At 40.0% G+C, this 22,803-nt stretch overlaps 3 protein-coding genes across 7 annotated transcripts; 1 reads left to right on the top strand and 2 right to left on the bottom strand.

The window, feature by feature from the left end:
- Window positions 1-395: 395 nt before the first annotated feature.
- LOC147937339 (protease Do-like 9) lies at window positions 396-3,505 on the bottom strand. Its single transcript, XM_087467916.1, has 9 exons — window positions 2,722-3,505; window positions 2,216-2,415; window positions 1,950-2,130; window positions 1,685-1,876; window positions 1,362-1,594; window positions 1,169-1,270; window positions 1,029-1,079; window positions 850-954; window positions 396-766 (listed from the first exon to the last, which is right to left on the bottom strand). Exons 1-9 carry the CDS (start codon window positions 3,317-3,319, stop codon window positions 656-658), a joined length of 1,773 nt encoding a protein of 590 aa, XP_087324042.1. The 5' UTR covers window positions 3,320-3,505; the 3' UTR covers window positions 396-655.
- A 7,129-nt stretch (window positions 3,506-10,634) lies between these two features.
- On the bottom strand, window positions 10,635-13,781 carry LOC104774874 (protease Do-like 9). Its single transcript, XM_087470294.1, has 9 exons — window positions 12,960-13,781; window positions 12,454-12,653; window positions 12,188-12,368; window positions 11,923-12,114; window positions 11,600-11,832; window positions 11,407-11,508; window positions 11,267-11,317; window positions 11,088-11,192; window positions 10,635-11,004 (listed from the first exon to the last, which is right to left on the bottom strand). The coding sequence occupies exons 1-9, from the start codon at window positions 13,555-13,557 to the stop codon at window positions 10,894-10,896; spliced, it is 1,773 nt and encodes a 590-aa protein (XP_087326420.1). The 5' UTR covers window positions 13,558-13,781; the 3' UTR covers window positions 10,635-10,893.
- Window positions 13,782-15,571: 1,790 nt separating this feature from the next.
- Window positions 15,572-22,788, top strand: LOC104719672 (nuclear pore complex protein NUP160-like). Of its 5 annotated transcripts, none has more exons than XM_087470020.1 (9): window positions 15,572-16,013; window positions 16,114-16,372; window positions 16,452-16,509; window positions 16,651-16,817; window positions 16,895-16,990; window positions 17,098-17,205; window positions 17,351-17,448; window positions 17,917-18,034; window positions 20,553-22,788. In XM_087470020.1, exons 1-5 carry the CDS (start codon window positions 15,660-15,662, stop codon window positions 16,951-16,953), a joined length of 897 nt encoding a protein of 298 aa, XP_087326146.1. In that variant the 5' UTR covers window positions 15,572-15,659; the 3' UTR covers window positions 16,954-16,990; window positions 17,098-17,205; window positions 17,351-17,448; window positions 17,917-18,034; window positions 20,553-22,788. The 5 variants fall into 5 exon arrangements, with proteins under 5 accessions (XP_087326146.1, XP_087326145.1, XP_087326148.1 ...); XM_087470019.1 differs by lacking the exon at window positions 20,553-22,788 and adding an exon at window positions 19,774-20,131; XM_087470022.1 differs by lacking the exon at window positions 20,553-22,788 and adding an exon at window positions 19,774-19,984 and having other exon boundaries at window positions 17,927-18,034.
- The last annotated feature ends 15 nt before the right edge of the window (window positions 22,789-22,803 follow it).

Genomic DNA, 22,803 nt, shown 5'->3' with positions numbered 1-22,803 from the left:
ATTGAGTATGTTTCAGGATTGAGATGATTGGTGGGCCGAGACTTATAGCCCAATAGATTTCACAAGGGTGTATAAAAGGAGCAGCTATGGTTTTAAGTTTTTCTCATCATCTTTGTGATTTCAGTTCTTTGTCGATTAAGCCTCTAATCATTTTTTTCTTCTGATTTTGCATTTTAACTTGGAGCAAGTTTACAGTTGAAGAGTATTTCTGTGATGGCTTTATAAATTATTAGGTCTCGTGAGAAACGAGGTCTTTCTACTTGGACGTATAAGAATAAAGATGAACGTAAAAGTGAAGTATTTGGAACAAGAAGCTATGATAATTCACTTGTATCTTGGAGAGGATACACAATACATGATTGTTCACTTAAAAAAGGTTATATGTTCATATCTCATCCATTTAACTATTTTTTCTTTTCTTTCTATTGGGGGATATATGATTCTTCTACCAAGTTCAGACTGAAAAGAAAACAATAGAGAAATCAAAGTATCTCTTCCTGCATATTTTTTCCAAATACAAAAAAAAAAAAAAAAAAAAAAAAAAACAGAACAAGAAAAATAAGAGCTTCTCTGTCTTTCTATGACTGTATTTGCTTCTGTTCCATGGACCAAAATCTCTCTTCCTCTCCTGTTTATGGTTGTGCCTCCTTTTGTCTCAGTTTCTTTCTTCAGCCTTGAGATCATCAGACATAGCAGAAGGTATGCAATGTGTGGTCAAAATATCTAAAGTTGCTTCCTTTGCTGTCTTAGTGTTCAGAACAACAATCTGTAAAATCACCAAAGAAGTTTCGCTAAAAGGTTGTGTCACAAGTTTGTCTAAAAGTTAGGGAGATGAGAAAAATAATATACCTGATCATAATCTAGATTAAACTTCATGTATTCATCCTCACATTTCTCCACCATCTCAGCTAAACCTTTCAAGTTTTTCACAGGTTTGCCATTAAAGGCGACAACCTACACAGCAGTTAAACATTTAGAGTGACGGACGTATGAAAACAAGTGACAAATGATAGTGCAATTCCACTAACCTGGGTGTTGACAATCTCTTCGTAACCAATGTTAATGTCAGATACAAGAACCTGCAAATAGGAATATGGATGTTGAGGCTTTGACATCAAACGGGAAAAATAATAGTTATAACTGCGTAACGGTATAAGGAGAAACTAACCTGTGATACTACAACAAGCTGCTCGTCCACGGATTGAGCCATTGCATGAAGATGCTTCTCCAATAGCTTGACAGGTGCGTCGAATTCATATTCTTTTCCATACTACAAAACATATTATTGGGAAATTGTTATATAAACTGTGAATAGATGCATGACAGAAAGTGAGAAAGTAAGGAAAGAGAGAGTAAAGGACCTCAGATCGAAGATACGGAACAGAGACAGTTGTAAATACAAAGCCAGCAACGATGAAGTAAGAAGGAGGTTTGCCACTTATGTGTGCAGGGATTAGTCTCTTGTGGATTGCAAGTTTTATGTTGAACTCAAGTATTTCTTTGTTACGTAGAACCTTCACAAGAGCAGAATCTCCAGTGTACTTTTGAGATATAAGATAGCTAAAGCCAATTCGTTCTCCATGCCTAAATGGAACTGAAAAAAACAAAAACGTTATAGCCAGGGAATGTCTAGACTTAACCCAAAATAAGCTCAAACACGTAAACTATCTGTGAGAATTATTACCAGTTCCATCATTTGCAATATTAACCCCATCAAAGCTAAGGATAATATCGGATGGCTTCAAAACCTGTGATTCTGGGGCGGTTGGCTCAATTCTTCTTATGCGAACTCCCTTTTGATGAGATTCCATACCCATTGACTTACGCAAATCAGGGTTTTCCATCTTTTGCCACTCAATTCCAAGAACAGGAAAACCTAAAGCAGTACAAGTATGAGAAAAATAGCACATGTAGAGACAACAAACAACAGAATCATTGATGAGACTTACCTGTGTACTTATCATGCTTCTCATAATCTTGAATGAAATGTACAATAACTGGTGTGGGAATGACATAACCAATATTCTCGGCATCTTCATGTTTTAGAGATTGAAACGCAATGCCGACACATTTTCCTTTGTCGTTAAATGCAGGACCACCAGAGTTCCCAGAATTTATAGCTGCGTCTATCTGAAAAAAACAACAAAAACTATTGGTAAGCGCCCAAAACTACCATTGCAACCGAAAAAAAGACCTCTGAAATTTGGCGTCTAACCTGTAATCCCAAAAGCTCAGTTGATCCATGTACATAAGACAATATCTCCATACGTGAAACAACTCCACTTGTGACAGAGATTGTGTCACCACCAATTGGGTAACCAACAACAGTTACAGCATCTTGTAACGCTGGTAAATCTCCAAACTCCACAGGAGATACTCCTTCCCAGAACTCATCATCCGTAACTGTCAACAAAGCTGTAATCCCAGTGTATTAACATCATCAGCTCATAGACAATAATAACAGTCAATTTCATAATTCACACTTGTGGATTTGTCAATGAAAACATAACAACGAGACAAAAAATAGCAAACAATCACTCCGAACTACTTCAAAACCTTCCATTGCAACACAAATTACACTAAAAGTAGGTCCAACAGACTACTAATATAACAAACAGAGATACTGTTACATTAAAATATCTAATTCTGACTACTTCAAAACTTCCATTGCGACTCAAACTAAAGAAAATAGATGCATTAAACTAGGGACTAGATGCATACCAATGTCGCACTCAGTTCCAATGGCCAATACTGTCGCCAAATACTTAGTATCAGAGCCACGCTTCTTGAGTTTAACTTGGGTATGATGCTCTACGGAATGTGCATTAGTCAAAACTCTCCTTCCACCAATAATGAAACCACTACTACCAGAACTATACTGTCGTTTCCTTTGCCACGGCAACGAGAAATTAGGCTCAGTGTGGACACAAAAAACTTTTACCACAGCATCCATTGAAGGGACAACTTTAACAACAGTCTCCCAACTCGGAGCAGAAGGAATCGAATCAGTAGTTGTTGAAACAACCATCCCATTGCTACAATCACCATTCTTCTGATCAGAGTGATGGTGACGAGATCTACGCTCCGGAGACGACGTCCTCTGGTTATTATTGTCTTCTGATTGGTTGTTCAGTCTACGCTTTTTCCCTCTCCCACGGTTACGTCGCGACGGAGATGGGTTGTTGGCTTCGGAAGCTGAAACTGGCTCAGGGGATTGAGGTAACGATGCTTCTTCTTTAACTTCGCCGCCGCCGGCGTTTTCCGCCGATGAAGCATCTTGTCTTTTGTGTTTGCGTTCCCTCTTCTGGGAAGGCTTCATCTTCTTCCCTCAACCCAGAAGGAAAAAGAAGTGATTTTTTTCCTCTGGATTGTATCTTCTTCTCTCAACGAAATTGAAATTGGAATTGAAATTGTCCAGAAGACGCGGCTAGGGTTTATAACCGGAGAGTGAGGTAATCGCACAAGAAACGGCGATCATTGTTCCCGTCGTGCGTCTCTGAATATTAAAAACATGGGCCTGAATTTAGGCCCATTATTTGAATTGGACCTTCTCATCTTCAATAGTCCAACTTGTATGCTACAGAGCTCATTAATAGACAAAAGACCAACAGCCACATTAATCAATAAAGTGCAGAGTGCAGACTAAAAACTCAACGAACCAAGTCAAGATAACAAAAAAAGTATAATTCTTTTGCAGTTTTGACAATCAAATCTTTTCTTTTCTTACAACCTCAAATACATAACTCTGGTTTTTACGAATATAGTGGTCAGACTTTGCTAGATCCAGAAACGATTGCCAATTTTTGAGATTCCTTTGCCTTGCTTTTTCAAGTTTTCGCTCCAATTTAGCTTGGTCAATCTTGAGGCCAAGTACTAAGGCAATAGCTGAAAGTGCAACAGAGCTCTGAAGGTAACAGGTAACTGTGAAAAGTCTCAGAGGGCTGATATGCTGACGTGTCATGGCGTGCTGATGTGGAGAATTATTGTGGACGCAATGACATGATGCGTGAGAAGGAAAGACGAAGATATCAAGATATACTCGGAGATATTGAGAGTATATTTGATAAGAAAAGATAAGGGAAGATATTGTCTTAGGGATAAGGAATATTTTCTTTTAGTTAGGATACACAAAGATCTAGGTTAGAGATCATTTGTGGGGTTATAAAGTGACGAGGGCTAGCCGCAAAAAGAGTTAGCACTCGTGGGATAAAGGTTGTGAGATTTGTAAACCTTCAAGCAAATACAAAAAGCTTTGAAGGTGAGTGTGTGTTATACTCTTTTAGATCTACACATGGTGTTGTGTTAGATAGATAGGAGACTGAGCTTAGTTTCAAGTCTTGTAAGAAACGAGAGTTTTTATAAGATTGATTAAACCGTTTGCTTGGCGCGTTCCAAGTGTGTTATTGTGTATCAGTGTTCTCTATACCGTAACAATTGGTATCAGAGCAGACATCTGATAAAAAATTCTAATATCTTTTTCAACAGGTGAGATCTTGCGACTAGGGTATGGAGAAATCACTGGAGGTTGTTGCGTTACAAGGGCCATTGAAACTGGATCCAGAATGCTTTAGTTACTAGAAAGTCTCAATCCAGCAGGATCTCGAGCGTTGACATGGAAGCTTAGTTTGTAGTGGAGGATGCTTGGTCTCATCCAACTGAGAAGAATGAAGATGGTGAAGTGGTGCAAAAACACAGAAAGAAGTGGACCACTGAAGAAAAGGCTGAGGCCAAGCACAACTCGTAGGTGTTGTCTGTTATCTTCAAATCTCTGCCAAGAGATATCTTCAACCAAGTTCAAGGGTGTGTGTCAGCTAAGGAGGCGTGGGACATTCTGGTCGTCACTTTTGAAGGCACATGTCGAGTTAGGCGTACGAGGCTGGACAATCTTGCTTCTGAATTTGAGAATCTGCAAATGACTGAAACCGAATCTGTGGCAGATTATAGTAGCCGGTTGAGTGGTATTGCTCAAGAATTTGTTGTTTTAGGTAAATAATACAAGGAAAAGAAGCTGGTCAAGAAATTTCTTAGAAGTCTACCTAACAAGTTTAAACCGCACAAATCTGCTATTGATGTGTCTCTGAAGTCTGATGAGTACAAGTACCATCAAGTCGTTGGGATGATGTAGGCGTTTGAGATGCAACTAAAGAAGAAAGAGAAGATGAATGTTAAGTCATTTGCTCTTAAAGCTGTAGAGGAAAAGAGGCTTGTTGAATCTCAGGAGCTTGAAGAGGAAAAAAAGTTGGTCTATTGGTCGAGAAGTACTTTTGCAAGATGGAGAGAGGTCAGCGAAAGGAAACTACATCACTCACAAGTGCTGATTCTGACAAGGGGTTCAGGAAAAGTGATAAGTCAGAACGTCAGTGTGTTGAGTGTGAAGGGTACGGGCATTACAAGGCTGAGTGTCCAAATAATAAACGAAAGCACGCTTTTCAATACTATGGATGCAAGGGTTTTGGTCATACCAAGACTGATTGTCCCTCTCAAAGCAATAAGCAGAAGTCCTACATTACATGTAGTGAAAGTGATTCTGATGAGGAAGACAACAATGGTGAAATTTTGAACAACTTTGTGGCTTTGCTTGGAGTCATCGAGGAAGATGGAGGAGACGAAGATCTGTTGCTAAAAGGGGACTATGACAAGAAGAGTGAATCTAATTCAGATGGAGAGGAGGTGGATTTGTCAATGGAAGATCAGATTGGGCTCCTTATTCAGACTGTTGTGCAAAAGACCCAAGATAACAATGAGTTTTCTGCCGAGAGAGATACTCTTCAAATGAACAAAGCAATGTTGTCTAGGGAACTTATTGAAGAAAAAGCCAAGTCTCTGCGTCTTGAGAAGCAATTGGAAGAACAACTAAAGAACATCAGAATGCTGAGTGAAGGAACTAAAGATCTCGACATCTTACTCAGTACTAGACAATCAAGCACTACAAAGTGGGTTATGGGGTATCGAGGAATCAACTTTGACAAGGCCACACAGTTTGTTAAAGGGCAGAACACCGAGTCAAATCTCAAAGAACAACCTGGTGCATCAATCGATCAACAGAATCAGTTCCCTAAGGTGAACACGCATCATAGGCGGCCGATTAAGCAACATCAATTGCCTGGAAGACATCCATTTGGTTCACATAATTACCAGCAGCCTGCTCAGCGATCTGTTAGTCTCAGCAGGAGAAGAAGATGCTGGTATTGTGGTCATCTAAACCACTATAAGGCTCAATGTTACAAGTTTCAGAAACGCGTGATAAATCTTGTGCAGAATGGTGGCTTCTTTCCAGCCGTTAGAAGAGTTAGTCAATGGTATGTCAGGAAATAGGATCTCTACTGCCATGTTGCATACACAGCGGATAGAACTGAGATTGATCAGGCTAAATGGTACTTTGACAGCGGATGCTCGAGACATATGACAGGTGCTCTTAACAATTTGTCTCATATAGAAGATGTTGCCGGTGGAAGAGTCACGTTTGGAGATGGAGGAAAGGACGCAATCTGAGGAAAGGGTGCAACAAGTGGAGACACGCAACCACATCTGAAGGATGTGTTTTTAGTGGATGGATTGAAGGCAATCTGATCAGTGTCAGCCATTTATGTGATGAAGGCTTGGATGTTACCTTTACCAAAAAGGATTGCAAAGCCGTTGATCAACGAGGGTCTGTCAAACTCAGAGAAAGACGATCAGGGAATAATTGCTATATGTGGAAATTTGAAATGAAATGTTTCAATGCCACTGCTGAGTTAGTCACAGAGTTGTGGCATCAGATGCTTGGTCATTTGAATATTCGCACAATGTTGAAATTGGCAAACCAAGAAGTTGTCTGCGGACTGCCCAAGTTGAGGGGAGATCCACACTTTGTGTGTGGTCCATGCAACAAAGGTAAGCAGATCAAAGCATCTCATGGGTCTGTAACACACATACGCACATGTCATCCTCTACAATTGGTTCACATGGATCTGATGGGGCCTATACAAGTTCAGAGTATAACTGGCCGACGATTCATCTTTGTAATGGTGGATCACTACACTCGCTACACCTTGGTAAGGTTTCTTCTTGATAAATCTGATACTCTTGAATGCTTTCGTATTCTTGCCTTGCAGATTAAAAGTGAGAAGTTCTCAATCGAAAACATTCGAAGTGATCATGGTGGTGAGTTTCAAAACGACAAGTTTGAACAATTCTGTGGGCATCAAGGCATTACTCATCAATATTCTGCACCAAGAACACCGGAACAGAATGATGTTGTTGAACGTAAAAACTTGACGCTGCAAGAGATGGCACAAGCTATGTTGCATGGAAATCAGGCTCCTCATCGGTTTTGGGATGAAGCTATGAACACAGCCTGTTATATCATCAATCGTGTGCATGTTTGCCTAGGGACCAGTAAGACTCCCTATGAGCTTTGGAAAGGGAAATCTCCAACCGTACACTATTTCCATGTGTTTGGATGCCTCTGCTATATTCTGAATGATAAGGATCAGTTGGGTAAATTTGACTCCAAGAGTGATGAAGGCATCTTTCTCGGGTATTCTGGACATATAACTGCTTTTCGTGTTTACAACAAACGTCTGCGATCTGTTCAGGAGACTGTCAATGTAGTGTTTGACGACACCTCATTCCTATGGGTTGCAGTGGTGCCTATTGTCTCTGACACAAACCTGGTAACTGAAGCTGAGAAGTTCATGTCAGAATCTGCTAGTCCGGCTGTCTCGGACAGGCCTGTGCCATCACCAGATTCAGTTTCGGTATCTTCTCAGGTTCAACGGAATCACTTCTCTACTGATGTTATAGGTGCGATTCAGGGGGTAGAGTTACCAAAGGAAAGCATATTGATTTTGCCCAGCTCGCTGGGAAGAAACAAAAGGCTGTCGTTCTAGAGTCTGTCTCTCAGGATTCTTACATGGTGCAATTTTCATGTTTTGTTTCTTCCATTGAGCCCAAGAATCACAAGGAGGCGCTTTGTGATGAGTTTTGGGTTACTGCTATGCAAGATGAGTTGGAAAAATTTGAACGTAGTGATGTTTGGGAACTCACTCAACGTCCTAATGACGTCAATATAGTAGGAACAAAGTGGATATTCAAGAACAAGAGTGATGCTAGTGGCTGCATTGTGAGGAACAAAGCAAGGTTGGTAGCTCAAGGTTATTCTCAAATTGAGGGAATTTAGTTTGATGAAACCTTTGCTTCGGTGGCAAGGTTGGAGTCAATCAGGTTTATGTTTGGTATGGCATGAGCTTTTAAGTTCACTTTGCATCAGATGGATGTTAAAAGTGCCTTCCTAAATGGAATACTGCAAGAGGAGGTTTATGTTGAGCAACCAAAAGGCTTTGAGAACTCGCAGCATCCTGAGCATGTTTATCGACTGAAGAAAGTCCTGTATGGTCTAAAGCAGGCACCATGAGCATGGTATGAGAGATTGACTACGTTTCTAATGGATCAGGGATACAGTCGAGGGAGTGTTGACAAAACGTTGTTTGTTCTCAACAACAACAATGACCTGATGTTCGTTCAGATCTATGTGGATGACATTGTTTTTGGTTCCACTTGTCAGCCTCTCGTAAAACAGTTTGTGGAGAGCATGTCTCAGGAGTTTGAGATGAGTATGGTGGGAGAGCTAAAGTACTTTTGGGATTGCAAGTTGAACAATCGGCTGATGGGATCTTTGTATCTTAAAGTACTTATGCTAAGGAGCTTGTACAACGCTTTGGTTTGGATAAAAGTAAAGAAGCAAAGATTCATATGGGTGCAAATGACAAACTCTCCAAGGACGAAGAAGTGGAGGATGTAGATGAGAGACTATACAGAGGAATGATTGGAAGTCTATTGTTTTTGACTGCTAGTCGTTCAGACATATGTCTGTCAGTAGGGATCTGTGCTTGCTATCAAGCCAAGCCCAAGATGTCACACTTACTAGCTGTTAAGAAGATCATCAAGTACATCAAAGGGACACTGGACTTTGGTATTTACTATACTAAGGATACAAACACCTGTCTGAGTGGGTATTGTGATGCTGATTGGACAGGTTCTGTGGATGATCGTCGCAACCCAAGTGGAAGATGTTTTTTCATGGGCAACAACCTGATATCATGGCACAACAAGAAACAAAAGTGTGTCTCTCTATCAACTGCTAAGGCTGAGTACATTGCGTTAGGAAGCTGTTGCACACAACTCCTTTGGATGCGACAATTGGCCTCTGATTATGGTATGGATTCTGATACTTCTTTAATTCATTGTGATAATTTGAGTGCAATTAATATTTCAAAGAATCATGTTCAGCATTCAGGAACCAAACATATTGATATTAGACACCACTTTGTTCGTGAACTAGTTAAGGTAAAACTGATCGAGATTGACCGTGTGAGCACTGAATTGCAGCTAGCTGATTTGTTTACCAAGCCTCTGGACTTCAACAGATTTGTAAATCTAACATGTTTTTGCCTAAGCTTTGTTGATCACAGACATGAACGTGTACTAGGACAGATCATGGAAATCCTACAATATATAGAAGATCAGTACTCTGAAAGCAACTGTGGGAAATAGCTGCCTGTCATGCCGGTCTATCCATCCTGTCAAATGTTGTCGTGGCTTAAGGAGGTCAAAGAGATGTGAAGAGACACACACATACATCCTCAGGAATAAAACTCTGATTGGATGTCAAGTCTGATATCAGTGATTGACAAACTCTCGTGATGTCACTGATGTTCATGACGATGAAGCAGCTAACAGATGGCTGAGAAACACACACACACACACACACATATATATATATATATATGTGCTCTGCAAAGAGAAAATCTCCAGTTGCCTTAACATGTTAGGTTGGATTGCAGACTAAAGGCATGCCAGAGTGCAGACTACCCATATGTATCAAGGCTCTGATCTTAAACAATTCAAGAGGTTGTGATAGCTCCTGGTGAAGGTTCTGGACAAGTGGTTGACACAACAAATGTATGTTCAGTGCTGTGTTTTTTTTTTAATAAAAGGGAGTAAATATAATTTTTAAAAAAAATAAAAAAATAAAAAATAATAATAAAAATGAAAAAAAAATTAGTTTAGGCTCACATGTGTTCTTCTCGATCTGGGTGCTTTCATGTTTATCATTAGTGGATGTGTGTATCAGATGTTTTGGTTCATAAACAGATTCAATTTTCCTTAAAGAGGTGAAGGATGTGATTTATTAGGATCCTGTGATTAATGCAATTGAGACTAAAAAGGGAAAAAGATTCGATGTACCATAACAAATTAATTGAGTATGTTTCAGGGTTGAGATGATTGGTGGGCCGAGACTTATAGCCCAATAGATTTCACAAGGGTGTATAAAAGGAGCAGCTATGGTTTTGAGTTTTTCTGATCATCTTTGTGATTTCAGTTCTTTGTCGATTAAGCCTCTAATCATTTTTTTCTTCTGATTTTGCATTTTAACTTGGAGCAAGTTTACAGTTGAAGAGTATTTCTGTGATGGCTTTATAAATTATTAGGTCTCGTGAGAAACGAGGTCTTTCTACTTGGACGTATAAGAATAAAGATGAACGTAAAAGTGAAGTATTTGGAACAAGAAGCTATGATAATTCACTTGTATCTTGGAGAGGATACACAATACATGATTGTTCACTTAAAAAAGGTTATATGTTCATATCTCATCCATTTAACTATTTTTTCTTTTCTTTCTATTGGGGGATATATGATTCTTCTACCAAGTTCAGACTGAAAAGAAAACAATAGAGAAATCAAAGTATCTCTTCCTGCATATTTTTTCCAAATACAAAAAAAAAAAAAAAAAAAAAAAAAACAGAACAAGAAAAATAAGAGCTTCTCTGTCTTTCTATGACTGTATTTGCTTCTGTTCCATGGACCAAAATCTCTCTTCCTCTCCTGTTTATGGTTGTGCCTCCTTTTGTCTCAGTTTCTTTCTTCAGCCTTGAGATCATCAGACATAGCAGAAGGTATGCAATGTGTGGTCAAAATATCTAAAGTTGCTTCCTTTGCTGTCTTAGTGTTCAGAACAACAATCTGTAAAATCACCAAAGAAGTTTCGCTAAAAGGTTGTGTCACAAGTTTGTCTAAAAGTTAGGGAGATGAGAAAAATAATATACCTGATCATAATCTAGATTAAACTTCATGTATTCATCCTCACATTTCTCCACCATCTCAGCTAAACCTTTCAAGTTTTTCACAGGTTTGCCATTAAAGGCGACAACCTACACAGCAGTTAAACATTTAGAGTGACGGACGTATGAAAACAAGTGACAAATGATAGTGCAATTCCACTAACCTGGGTGTTGACAATCTCTTCGTAACCAATGTTAATGTCAGATACAAGAACCTGCAAATAGGAATATGGATGTTGAGGCTTTGACATCAAACGGGGAAAATAATAGTTATAACTGCGTAACGGTATAAGGAGAAACTAACCTGTGATACTACAACAAGCTGCTCGTCCACGGATTGAGCCATTGCATGAAGATGCTTCTCCAATAGCTTGACAGGTGCGTCGAATTCATATTCTTTTCCATACTACAAAACATATTATTGGGAAATTGTTATATAAACTGTGAATAGATGCATGACAGAAAGTGAGAAAGTAAGGAAAGAGAGAGTAAAGGACCTCAGATCGAAGATACGGAACAGAGACAGTTGTAAATACAAAGCCAGCAACGATGAAGTAAGAAGGAGGTTTGCCACTTATGTGTGCAGGGATTAGTCTCTTGTGGATTGCAAGTTTTATGTTGAACTCAAGTATTTCTTTGTTACGTAGAACCTTCACAAGAGCAGAATCTCCAGTGTACTTTTGAGATATAAGATAGCTAAAGCCAATTCGTTCTCCATGCCTAAATGGAACTGAAAAAAACAAAAACGTTATAGCCAGGGAATGTCTAGACTTAACCCAAAATAAGCTCAAACACGTAAACTATCTGTGAGAATTATTACCAGTTCCATCATTTGCAATATTAACCCCATCAAAGCTAAGGATAATATCGGATGGCTTCAAAACCTGTGATTCTGGGGCGGTTGGCTCAATTCTTCTTATGCGAACTCCCTTTTGATGAGATTCCATACCCATTGACTTACGCAAATCAGGGTTTTCCATCTTTTGCCACTCAATTCCAAGAACAGGAAAACCTAAAGCAGTACAAGTATGAGAAAAATAGCACATGTAGAGACAACAAACAACAGAATCATTGATGAGACTTACCTGTGTACTTATCATGCTTCTCATAATCTTGAATGAAATGTACAATAACTGGTGTGGGAATGACATAACCAATATTCTCGGCATCTTCATGTTTTAGAGATTGAAACGCAATGCCGACACATTTTCCTTTGTCGTTAAATGCAGGACCACCAGAGTTCCCAGAATTTATAGCTGCGTCTATCTGAAAAAAACAACAAAAACTATTGGTAAGCGCCCAAAACTACCATTGCAACCGAAAAAAAGACCTCTGAAATTTGGCGTCTAACCTGTAATCCCAAAAGCTCAGTTGATCCATGTACATAAGACAATATCTCCATACGTGAAACAACTCCACTTGTGACAGAGATTGTGTCACCACCAATTGGGTAACCAACAACAGTTACAGCATCTTGTAACGCTGGTAAATCTCCAAACTCCACAGGAGATACTCCTTCCCAGAACTCATCATCCGTAACTGTCAACAAAGCTGTAATCCCAGTGTATTAACATCATCAGCTCATAGACAATAATAACAGTCAATTTCATAATTCACACTTGTGGATTTGTCAATGAAAACATAACAACGAGACAAAAAATAGCAAACAATCACTCCGAACTACTTCAAAACCTTCCATTGCAACACAAATTACACTAAAAGTAGGTCCAACAGACTACTAATATAACAAACAGAGATACTGTTACATTAAAATATCTAATTCTGACTACTTCAAAACTTCCATTGCGACTCAAACTAAAGAAAATAGATGCATTAAACTAGGGACTAGATGCATACCAATGTCGCACTCAGTTCCAATGGCCAATACTGTCGCCAAATACTTAGTATCAGAGCCACGCTTCTTGAGTTTAACTTGGGTATGATGCTCTACGGAATGTGCATTAGTCAAAACTCTCCTTCCACCAATAATGAAACCACTACTACCAGAACTATACTGTCGTTTCCTTTGCCACGGCAACGAGAAATTAGGCTCAGTGTGGACACAAAAAACTTTTACCACAGCATCCATTGAAGGGACAACTTTAACAACAGTCTCCCAACTCGGAGCAGAAGGAATCGAATCAGTAGTTGTTGAAACAACCATCCCATTGCTACAATCACCATTCTTCTGATCAGAGTGATGGTGACGAGATCTACGCTCCGGAGACGACGTCCTCTGGTTATTATTGTCTTCTGATTGGTTGTTCAGTCTACGCTTTTTCCCTCTCCCACGGTTACGTCGCGACGGAGATGGGTTGTTGGCTTCGGAAGCTGAAACTGGCTCAGGGGATTGAGGTAACGATGCTTCTTCTTTAACTTCGCCGCCGCCGGCGTTTTCCGCCGATGAAGCATCTTGTCTTTTGTGTTTGCGTTCCCTCTTCTGGGAAGGCTTCATCTTCTTCCCTCAACCCAGAAGGAAAAAGAAGTGATTTTTTTCCTCTGGATTGTATCTTCTTCTCTCAACGAAATTGAAATTGGAATTGAAATTGTCCAGAAGACGCGGCTAGGGTTTATAACCGGAGAGTGAGGTAATCGCACAAGAAACGGCGATCATTGTTCCCGTCGTGCGTCTCTGAATATTAAAAACATGGGCCTGAATTTAGGCCCATTATTTGAATTGGACCTTCTCATCTTCAATAGTCCAACTTGTATGCTACAGAGCTCATTAATAGACAAAAGACCAACAGCCACATTAATCAATAAAGTGCAGACTAAAAACTCAACGAACCAAGTCAAGATAACAAAAAAAGTATAATTCTTTTGCAGTTTTGACAATCAAATCTTTTCTTTTCTTACAACCTCAAATACATAACTCTGGTTTTTACGAATATAGTGGTCAGACTTTGCTAGATCCAGAAACGATTGCCAATTTTTGAGATTCCTTTGCCTTGCTTTTTCAAGTTTTCGCTCCAATTTAGCTTGGTCAATCTTGAGGCCAAGTACTAAGGCAATAGCTGAAAGTGCAACAGAGCTCTGAAGGTAACAGGTAACTGTGAAAAGTCTCAGAGGGCTGATATGCTGACGTGTCATGGCGTGCTGATGTGGAGAATTATTGTGGACGCAATGACATGATGCGTGAGAAGGAAAGACGAAGATATCAAGATATACTCGGAGATATTGAGAGTATATTTGATAAGAAAAGATAAGGGAAGATATTGTCTTAGGGATAAGGAATATTTCCTTTTAGTTAGGATACACAAAGATCTAGGTTAGAGATCATTTGTGGGGTTATAAAGTGACGAGGGCTAGCCGCAAAAAGAGTTAGCACTCGTGGGATAAAGGTTGTGAGATTTGTAAACCTTCAAGCAAATACAAAAAGCTTTGAAGGTGAGTGTGTGTTATACTCTTTTAGATCTACACATGGTGTTGTGTTAGATAGATAGGAGACTGAGCTTAGTTTCAAGTCTTGTAAGAAACGAGAGTTTTTATAAGATTGATTAAACCGTTTGCTTGGCGCGTTCCAAGTGTGTTATTGTGTATCAGTGTTCTCTATACCGGATCCTTTACTCCAGTAACTTCCAGTTATGCCCAAGATATTCTCTCTTGGCGGTTAGATCGTAGGCATCCCAACAGCCTGAAAATAGTTTAGGATAGCACAAGTTTTGAAGGTGAAAGCATAACAAACCATGAAAAAGAAGTCCAAGCATTCCAAATACGTTGGTCATCCCGTGTGAGCCTTCCGAGCAAGAAACAACATGCACGCAACCACGTAGGGCTCAAAGCCTGCCCCTGACTAAAATGGAGGTGTGGGAATATTTTTGGTGGTAATGGTAAATGTGGTGATCATGTTTGTTTCATCAAAGATTTGGCTAAGGAGGTGATGAGAGGGCATGCAAATGGTGAGCGACGTGAGGAAAGGATGATTGTTTGGGAAACGACGGTAGAGGGATGGGTTAAAATCAATATGGATGGTGCTTCACGCGGAAATCTAGGATTGGCTATAGAGAAGGGGAAGGGTGTTGGATCGTTAAAATTTTGAGTTTTGAGAACTTTAGGTAATTTGAATCCGAACGCCAAAATGTTTGATCTGGATCCAACCCGAATCCAAACCTTAGAAAAATCTGAACTGGTCCTATACCTCTAAACCCAAAAATGCAAAATAGGGAACATGAACCCAGAACGCCATTACACAACTATTTCAGTAGTTTCAGGTAACTAATTTAATGGGCCAAAGTTTAGCCCCAATAAAAATTAATCTGGTTACATTTTTATTTTCCGAACGGAATATGATTAATTAAAATTAGGGTTAGGCAAAACTAAAAACGGGAACCAAGCCCGAATCCGAACCTGAAACCGGTAAAATACCCTATTGGATTCTAATTTCTTAAACCCGAAGAACCGGAACTGAACCGAGGATCGAAGCGAGAACCGAATGGGTACGGAAGTTCTGAAATTTTAGACCCAAGCCGACCCCAACCTGGTTAGACCCGAACCGATATTTTTTCGTCTGCAATTTTCTCCGAGTGAAGAGAGACAGAGCTTTAGGGTTCAAACAAAATGGAGGAGAATCGTCGGAATTCGCTTGCCGGTGGTACGGAAGTTCTTGTTGGAGGCGGCGGAAATGTCTTTAAATGGATCGAGATATCTGTGCCTTCACCTACACCTCCACCTTCTATCGGTACTAATTCAAGTGAGGACGATGAGTGTGTTTGGCTTCCTTCCAATGAAGACTACGCTTCTAGCTCTGTACTAGGAGAACCTCCGATCTATTTCATTTGGAGAATCAATAAGACGAGACCAAATGCTCTCGAGATTCTCCAGCTCTCTGCTAAATCGGGATTTCCAATAACTAGGCTGCGTTTCGTCTTTGATCATACCCTCTCTCCTTTTGCCGTTGTATACACCTACGAGGTTAGATATCGCTGTCTTCTCTACTGCATTTTGATCCTTTAATTTATTGCTTTATTTAGTTGTATGTTGAGGTTGAAAGCTACGGAATTGAATGTGGCAGGGCAGTGATCCTCTCGTCTTCTTTGTTTACGCCCTTACTTCGTCTGGTGCTATTTACGTCCTTAGAGTCTCAAATACGTCAGCCTATAAGTCAGGATCAGCCTTCCCGCTTGATCACCTGATTCACTTGGATGCTGGACCTCACTTGAACGAAAATCGTGTTACCAGTGTTGCTGCATCGCCTGGCTACCTATTTCTCGGGAGATCCGATGGTTGTGTCTCTTGCTTCCAACCTGTTGTGTATTTTCAGAGATCATCAGGTAGAATACTCTGCATTGGCTTGGTATCTCAATTTTGATGTTTCTTCCATTCTCTTATAGATGATTTGTCCCTGATCAGGTTTCCACCAGGAGCTGCGTCTTGACACAGGATTTGGTCGTCTATGGGGTTTCGTAAGGCACGTATTTTACTGGTAGATAGCAGAATGTTATCATACTGCTTTACTTTATATACTTAGAAGAAAGAATCAATGCTTATCTAATGCTAACTTTTGCTTTAAGATGTTCTTCTAAATAGCGTCTTTTAGCATGCAATGCAGGGGGACAGTGGTTGCACCACCCGTGCGAGATTTATTTGTATCAGATGTCCACGGAAGAGATTATATATTTGTGCTTCATGCTGATGGGGCACTACATGTCTGGGATACTTTGACTTATAGCAGGGTTTTATGTCAGAGTACGAGTATAGTTGCTAGAAACGTTGAGGGTAATATCTCCTAATTCTGTCTATGACCGCATTAATCGACTTTATTTCATTATCTTTTTTGTTTTTGTTTTGACTAGGGTTTATGTGCCTGAGGTTGTGGTTGGGCAGAGCTGGTTACGGTTTTGGTTTTGACTAGGGTTACGATTTTAGCTGTCCTGTATAGAAAGAGTGTGGTAAGCTCTTCAAATTCTTTACAACTGACGAGTTGACTTCGGTGGAACATATGTATTTAATTTCCTGTTGCATTCTATCTCTAGTAACCTTTTCTAACTATTTGAAGGATGTCAGCATGGACGTGATCACTGTATATGCCCTGCACATTTTCTCTGAGAAGGGAATAGTAGCTTTCACTATAGATTCTGGATTACAGAATATCCCACTGGAAGGGGTACATTTCTTTTTTTTTTTTGGATCATGATTGTGACATATACGATTCTGTTTTTTCTTTTGCTCATAACTATGTTGAATTTCCAACTTCCTTGTTTTCCTTTTGCTCGCAACTTTGCTGAATTTTCATACCCTGACTTTGGCAGGGGAGATTGCGTGATGTCAGATTTTCATCTGACAATATCTGGATTCTAAAGGCTGATAAATTGACATCTCACATGTTATACCATAAATCTAGCACCATGTAAGTTCGAGAAGACTTTTATTTTTTTCATTATTATTTTTTATACTCTATTGGTTGAGATACTCTCTACTCCATGGAAAACTTTCAAGGAAAACTTTCATTATACATGATGTATTAAGGGGTTCTGATTATATGTGCACATCTTGTTTTCTCTGGTCTTCTGTAGCCTTGAATCTTTACTATTTGGAAACTTTAATGTAAAATATAGTAGCTTAATTTTTGCGGAGGCTTTCTCTATAAAAATGCAAAACCCTAGGTGAAGCCCTTCCTTGATGTTTCGCGTTTTTGAGATAGCTTTGTAGGTTATGCTAAAACGATTCTTGGTTTCCAAACTGCGGAAGGAATTTTCTGCTCTAGTGAACCTTTATCGTAGTGGTTGTGCTATTGAGTACTACACATATTCTAGTGTTCACTGATTGCTTTTTGATGGTGGATAATGTTCTATTTGAATTGTTTTCCTTGACCTAGGGAAGCACAGTCTTACACTTTGCAGGAAGACTACATTTCTGAACACCTATTTCTGAGTTCTCGGAGCTCTTCACATGACCTTCTTTTGACAACTCATTCACTGTTTTCATCCGCAAAGGTCTTTATCCTAAAACATAGCTTTCATTTCGTTGAACAAAATTTTCAATGTAATATATTTTATGCTGTGAAACAATATTTTAATTTGTTTGTAGTCCATCTCTACACAAGTTACCCATACAGGCCACAACAAAATGGACAAGAAGAAATGTACCCCTTGTGATAGAATATCCACTGGATTACTAGTGATAGAATATCCATGTTGACATCCTTCCGCTGAATATCCACTGGATTTCTAGTAACCTTCCGTAGTAACCTTGTCATATTACAGAATATCCACTGGATTATAGAATATCCAACTTGTAGTCCATCTCATATATCTCTACACTACTTCCGCTAATCCTAACATGGTATCAGAGCATGTTATTCGATCAATAACTCTCTAAACATACTCTTCATACTTCTATTCTCCAGCTATACTCGACATTCTATTCATTCTATTCGCTTATTTTCTATTTATACTCGCTATTCTACCCGCTTATACTTAGATCTGTGACTATGGAGAACAACAAACCAATTGTTACTCCAGTGTTGCTCAAAGGAGCAAATTACTTGTTGTGGAAAAGAACCACAAAGACCGCACTTAGTGGCCGGGGATTATGGATCCATGTTGAGACGGATCAACTTCCAAAAAAAGCCATTAAGGAGGATGGTAAAGCAGAAAAGGAAGACAAGGAGGCTGATCTAGAAAGGGATGTCAAGTGGTTCCAAGAAGATCAGACAATGCTTGCTATTCTCCAAAACTCGCTGGACGCACCAATCCTTGAAGCATACTCGTATTACGAGACAGCCAAGGAGTTGTGGGAAACGCTTGCGAATGTTTATGGAAACGTGACCAACTTAACTCGAGTGTTTGAGGTTAAGAAGGCTATCAACTGTCTCCACCAAGAAGACTTGGAGTTCACGAAGCACTTTGGAAAGTTTAGGTCTTTATGGGCCGAACTTGAGATGCTACGACCAAGCACCATAGATCCGGCCATCCTAAATGAGAGAAAAGAACAAGATAAGGTCTTTGGTCTCTTATTAACTCTCAACCCTGCATTTAACGACCTCATCAAGCATATCCTTAGAGGTGATAAGCTACCAACTCTTGAGGATGTGTGCTCTCAAGTTCAGAAAGAACAAGGTTCACTTGGTCTCTTTAGCGGCAAGGAGGAGTTACTCACCGCCAACAAAGGAGTCTCCAAGCATGAGGATAAGAAGGTGGTGGTATGCGACCATTGTAAGAAAAAGGGCCATATGAAGGACAAATGCTGGATTCTTCACCCTCATCTTAAGTCGGCTAAGTTCAAGGCAAATCTCTCACAAGAAGGAACGAGTGGTCAAGGTACCGGTATGGTGAATCAAGGAGATGCAGCAGCCCCGACGGTTTCCTATGGAGACTTTGTGCGGAAATCCGACTTGGAGGCTCTCATCAGGTCCATCTCGGCACTAAAAGATTTCGGTACCACATTCTTTGCTTCAAAACCTAATAAATCTCTTGTTGTTGACTCGGGTGCTTCTCACCATATGATAAGTAACCCTAGTCTCATACACAACATAAAACCAGCTCTAGGCAATGTTACCATTGCTAATGGAGATCGTATACCGGTTAAAGGAGTAGGAGACTTGAATCTTTTTAATAAGAATTCCAAAGCTTTCTTTATGCCTACCTTTACATCTAATCTTCTATCGGTTAAGAAAGCTACTACTGATCTAAATTGTTATACTATTTTTGGGCCTAATAGTGTACATTTTCAGGATATTGATACTGGAAAGATTCTTGGAGAAAGGGACGCTAAAGGAGATCTCTATGTCCTAGAGAATAACTCATCAAGTTCATCTAATTGTTTTTCGTTTTTATCGAACCTTAATGCTATTTCAAGTGATGTTTGGCATGCTAGACTAGGACACCCTCACTCTCGTGCCTTCGAATTAATGTTGCCTAATGTTTCGTTTGATAGTTCTAGTTGTGAGTCTTGTATTCTTGGCAAACATTGCAAGTCTATTTTCCCTAAATCTACTACAATTTATGAACATTGCTTTGATTTAGTACACTCTGATGTATGGACATCTCCCTGCCTATCTAGAGATAATAACAAGTATTTTGTGACTTTTATTGATGAGAAATCTAAGTATACTTGGCTTACATTGCTACCATCTAAAGATAGAGTCTATGGTGCCTTTGTTAATTTCAGAATTATGTTACTAATCATTTCAATGCTAAAATAAAGATACTAAGATCGGATAATAGGGGAGAATACACAAGCCACAAGTTAAAAAAACATCTCTCAAGACATGGCATTTTACAGCAAACAAGTTGCCCATACATGCCACAACAAAATGGAGTGGCGGAAAGGAAGAACATACACCTTATGGAGGTTGCAAGGTCTATGATGTTCCACAACAATGTCACCTGATCAATAGGACACCAACAAAAGTGTTACACAATGTATCACCTTATGATGTACTAAACAAAACCAAACCTTCTTTGAACCACTTACGCGTCTTTGGTTGTGTTTGTTTTGTTTTAATACCAGGTGAACAACGGAGTAAACTCGACGCCAAGAGCACTAGATGCATGTTCATTGGCTATTCAACAAGTCAAAAAGGGTACAAGTGTTATGATTCGACTAATGGTCGTACACTCATTTCACGAGATGTGAAGTTTCTTGAACACCAAGGTTACTACGACAAGAAGGATTGGGACAGCTTGAAGGATTTGTCTCATTCAAACTCGGATCGAGCAAAAAATATGCGGGTTTTGCTTGATCATCTCGGCGTTACACGACCAAATCAGACATCCAACGATCCTATCAATTCTTCTACTAGTAGTTCTGAGGGAGCACCATCAAGACAAGAAGAAACAGAGGTCGAATCTCAACCCCTGCCTCAAGTGACAACATCGGGTTCTCCAGAAGAAGATATCAACGAGGTTGATCGTGACCCCAACACAACCAATGCCGATACTGCGCCATTGCTGCCATCAACTGCCGTCATTCCCCAACTACGGCATAGTGAGCGTCTCAAATTTCCGTCAATCTGGAGAGACGAACGTGTGTACTACAATAATCAGGTCGTGGCTTATCCTATCCAAGCCGTGTGCTCACTTGACATTGTCCCGCCGGCTCATGCAGCTTTTCTTAGCAAGATTGATGCTCAGTTTATTCCACAAACCTACGACGAGGCCAAAGAGCACCAGGAGTGGCTGGACGGCGTTGACAATGAAACAGGTGCCATGGTCTATAACCACACTTGGGACGAGGCCGACCTACCAAAGGGTAAGAGAGCGGTCAGCTCTAAATGGGTGTTCACCATCAAGTATCTCAGTAATGGTGATGTAGAGCGCTACAAAGCTCGCCTTGTGGCCAAGGGCTTCACCCAAACATATGGAACCGACTACACGGATACATTTGCACCTGTAGCGAAGTTAAACACCGTTCGAGTTGTTCTCTCTCCCGCCACAAAGTTATCTTGGGAGTTGTGGCAGATGGACATCAAGAATGCTTTCCTTCAGGGGGAGCTCGAGGAAGAAGTCTATATGCATCCTCCTCCTGGTTTGGAGAATATTGTTGCTCCGGGTAAGGTTCTTAGGCTCCGCAAAGCTATTTATGGTTTGAAACAATCTCCATGAGCATGGTACCACAAGCTTTGCTCTACTCTTCGTACCCATGGCTACAAGCGTTCAGAAGCGGATCACACCTTGTTTACTCTTCGCTCTACTGGTGGCCTGGTCGTGGTCTTGATCTATGTGGACGATATCATCATTTCTGGCGACGATAAGGACGGTATATGCAACACCAAAACTTTTCTTAACTCTACATTTGATATTAAAGATCTTGGTGAGCTTAAATACTTTATTGGGATTGAAATCTCTCGCTATCTAGAGGGTTTGTTTCTATCCCAACGAAAGTATACACTTGATCTTCTAAATGAGATAGGTAAACTTGGAGCCAAACCAGTGTCCACGCCACTTGAAGAAGGCTACCAGGTCAAGCGAAGGGGGGAGATGAAGAAAACGCCGCCTAACGCCCCGGTCAATAAGCTTGATGAGCCGTACGAGGATGTGGGGAGATACCGTCGACTTGTGGGTAAATTAATCTACCTTACAATCACAAGGCCTGACCTATGCTACGCGGTCAATCAAGTCAGCCAACATATGCAAGCTCTAACGAATTTTGATTGGCACACGGTGGAACGGATTTTTTGCTATCTCAAGGGGAGCCCGACCAAAGGTATTTGGATGGGCAAGAACGACAACAGTGAATTAGTAGGATACTGTGATGCAGACTATGCTGGTGATACAATAGATAGGAGGTCAACAACTGGGTATTGTACATTCGTCGGAGGTAATCTAGTGACTTGGAAGTCAAAGAAGCAGAAGGTTGTCTCATGTTCAAGCGCCGAGTCGGAGTATAGGGCCATGAAGAAACTAACCAATGAACTTACATGGCTTAAAGCACTTCTGAAAGACCTTGGAATCGAGTCAGATCAACCGATAACCATGCACTGTGACAACAACGCGACAATACATATTACTACAAACTCAGTTTTTGAAACATAGGTTTTTTGTGTGATGGTGGGTGAAAGTGTATGTGTATGGAAGATGGAAGATGGAAGAGGTTTCAATTCTCTTATGCAGTTGTAATATAAGAGATGTCAATCCATAAAGTGTGTAATGTGTATGCAATCAGAATGTGAACAATAATCCAAGTTAAGCCAAGTATGAAAGTGATTTAATAAAACAGGTTGATGAAAATAAAGAAAATGCAGAAAGGAAAATGGAACAGA

The sequence above is a fragment of the Camelina sativa genome, chromosome 10 (assembly GCF_030686135.1).
Source record: "Camelina sativa cultivar CO46 ecotype springtype chromosome 10, ASM3068613v1".
Taxonomy (NCBI): domain Eukaryota; kingdom Viridiplantae; phylum Streptophyta; class Magnoliopsida; order Brassicales; family Brassicaceae; genus Camelina; species Camelina sativa.
This window is presented reverse-complemented; position numbering and strand designations above follow the sequence as displayed.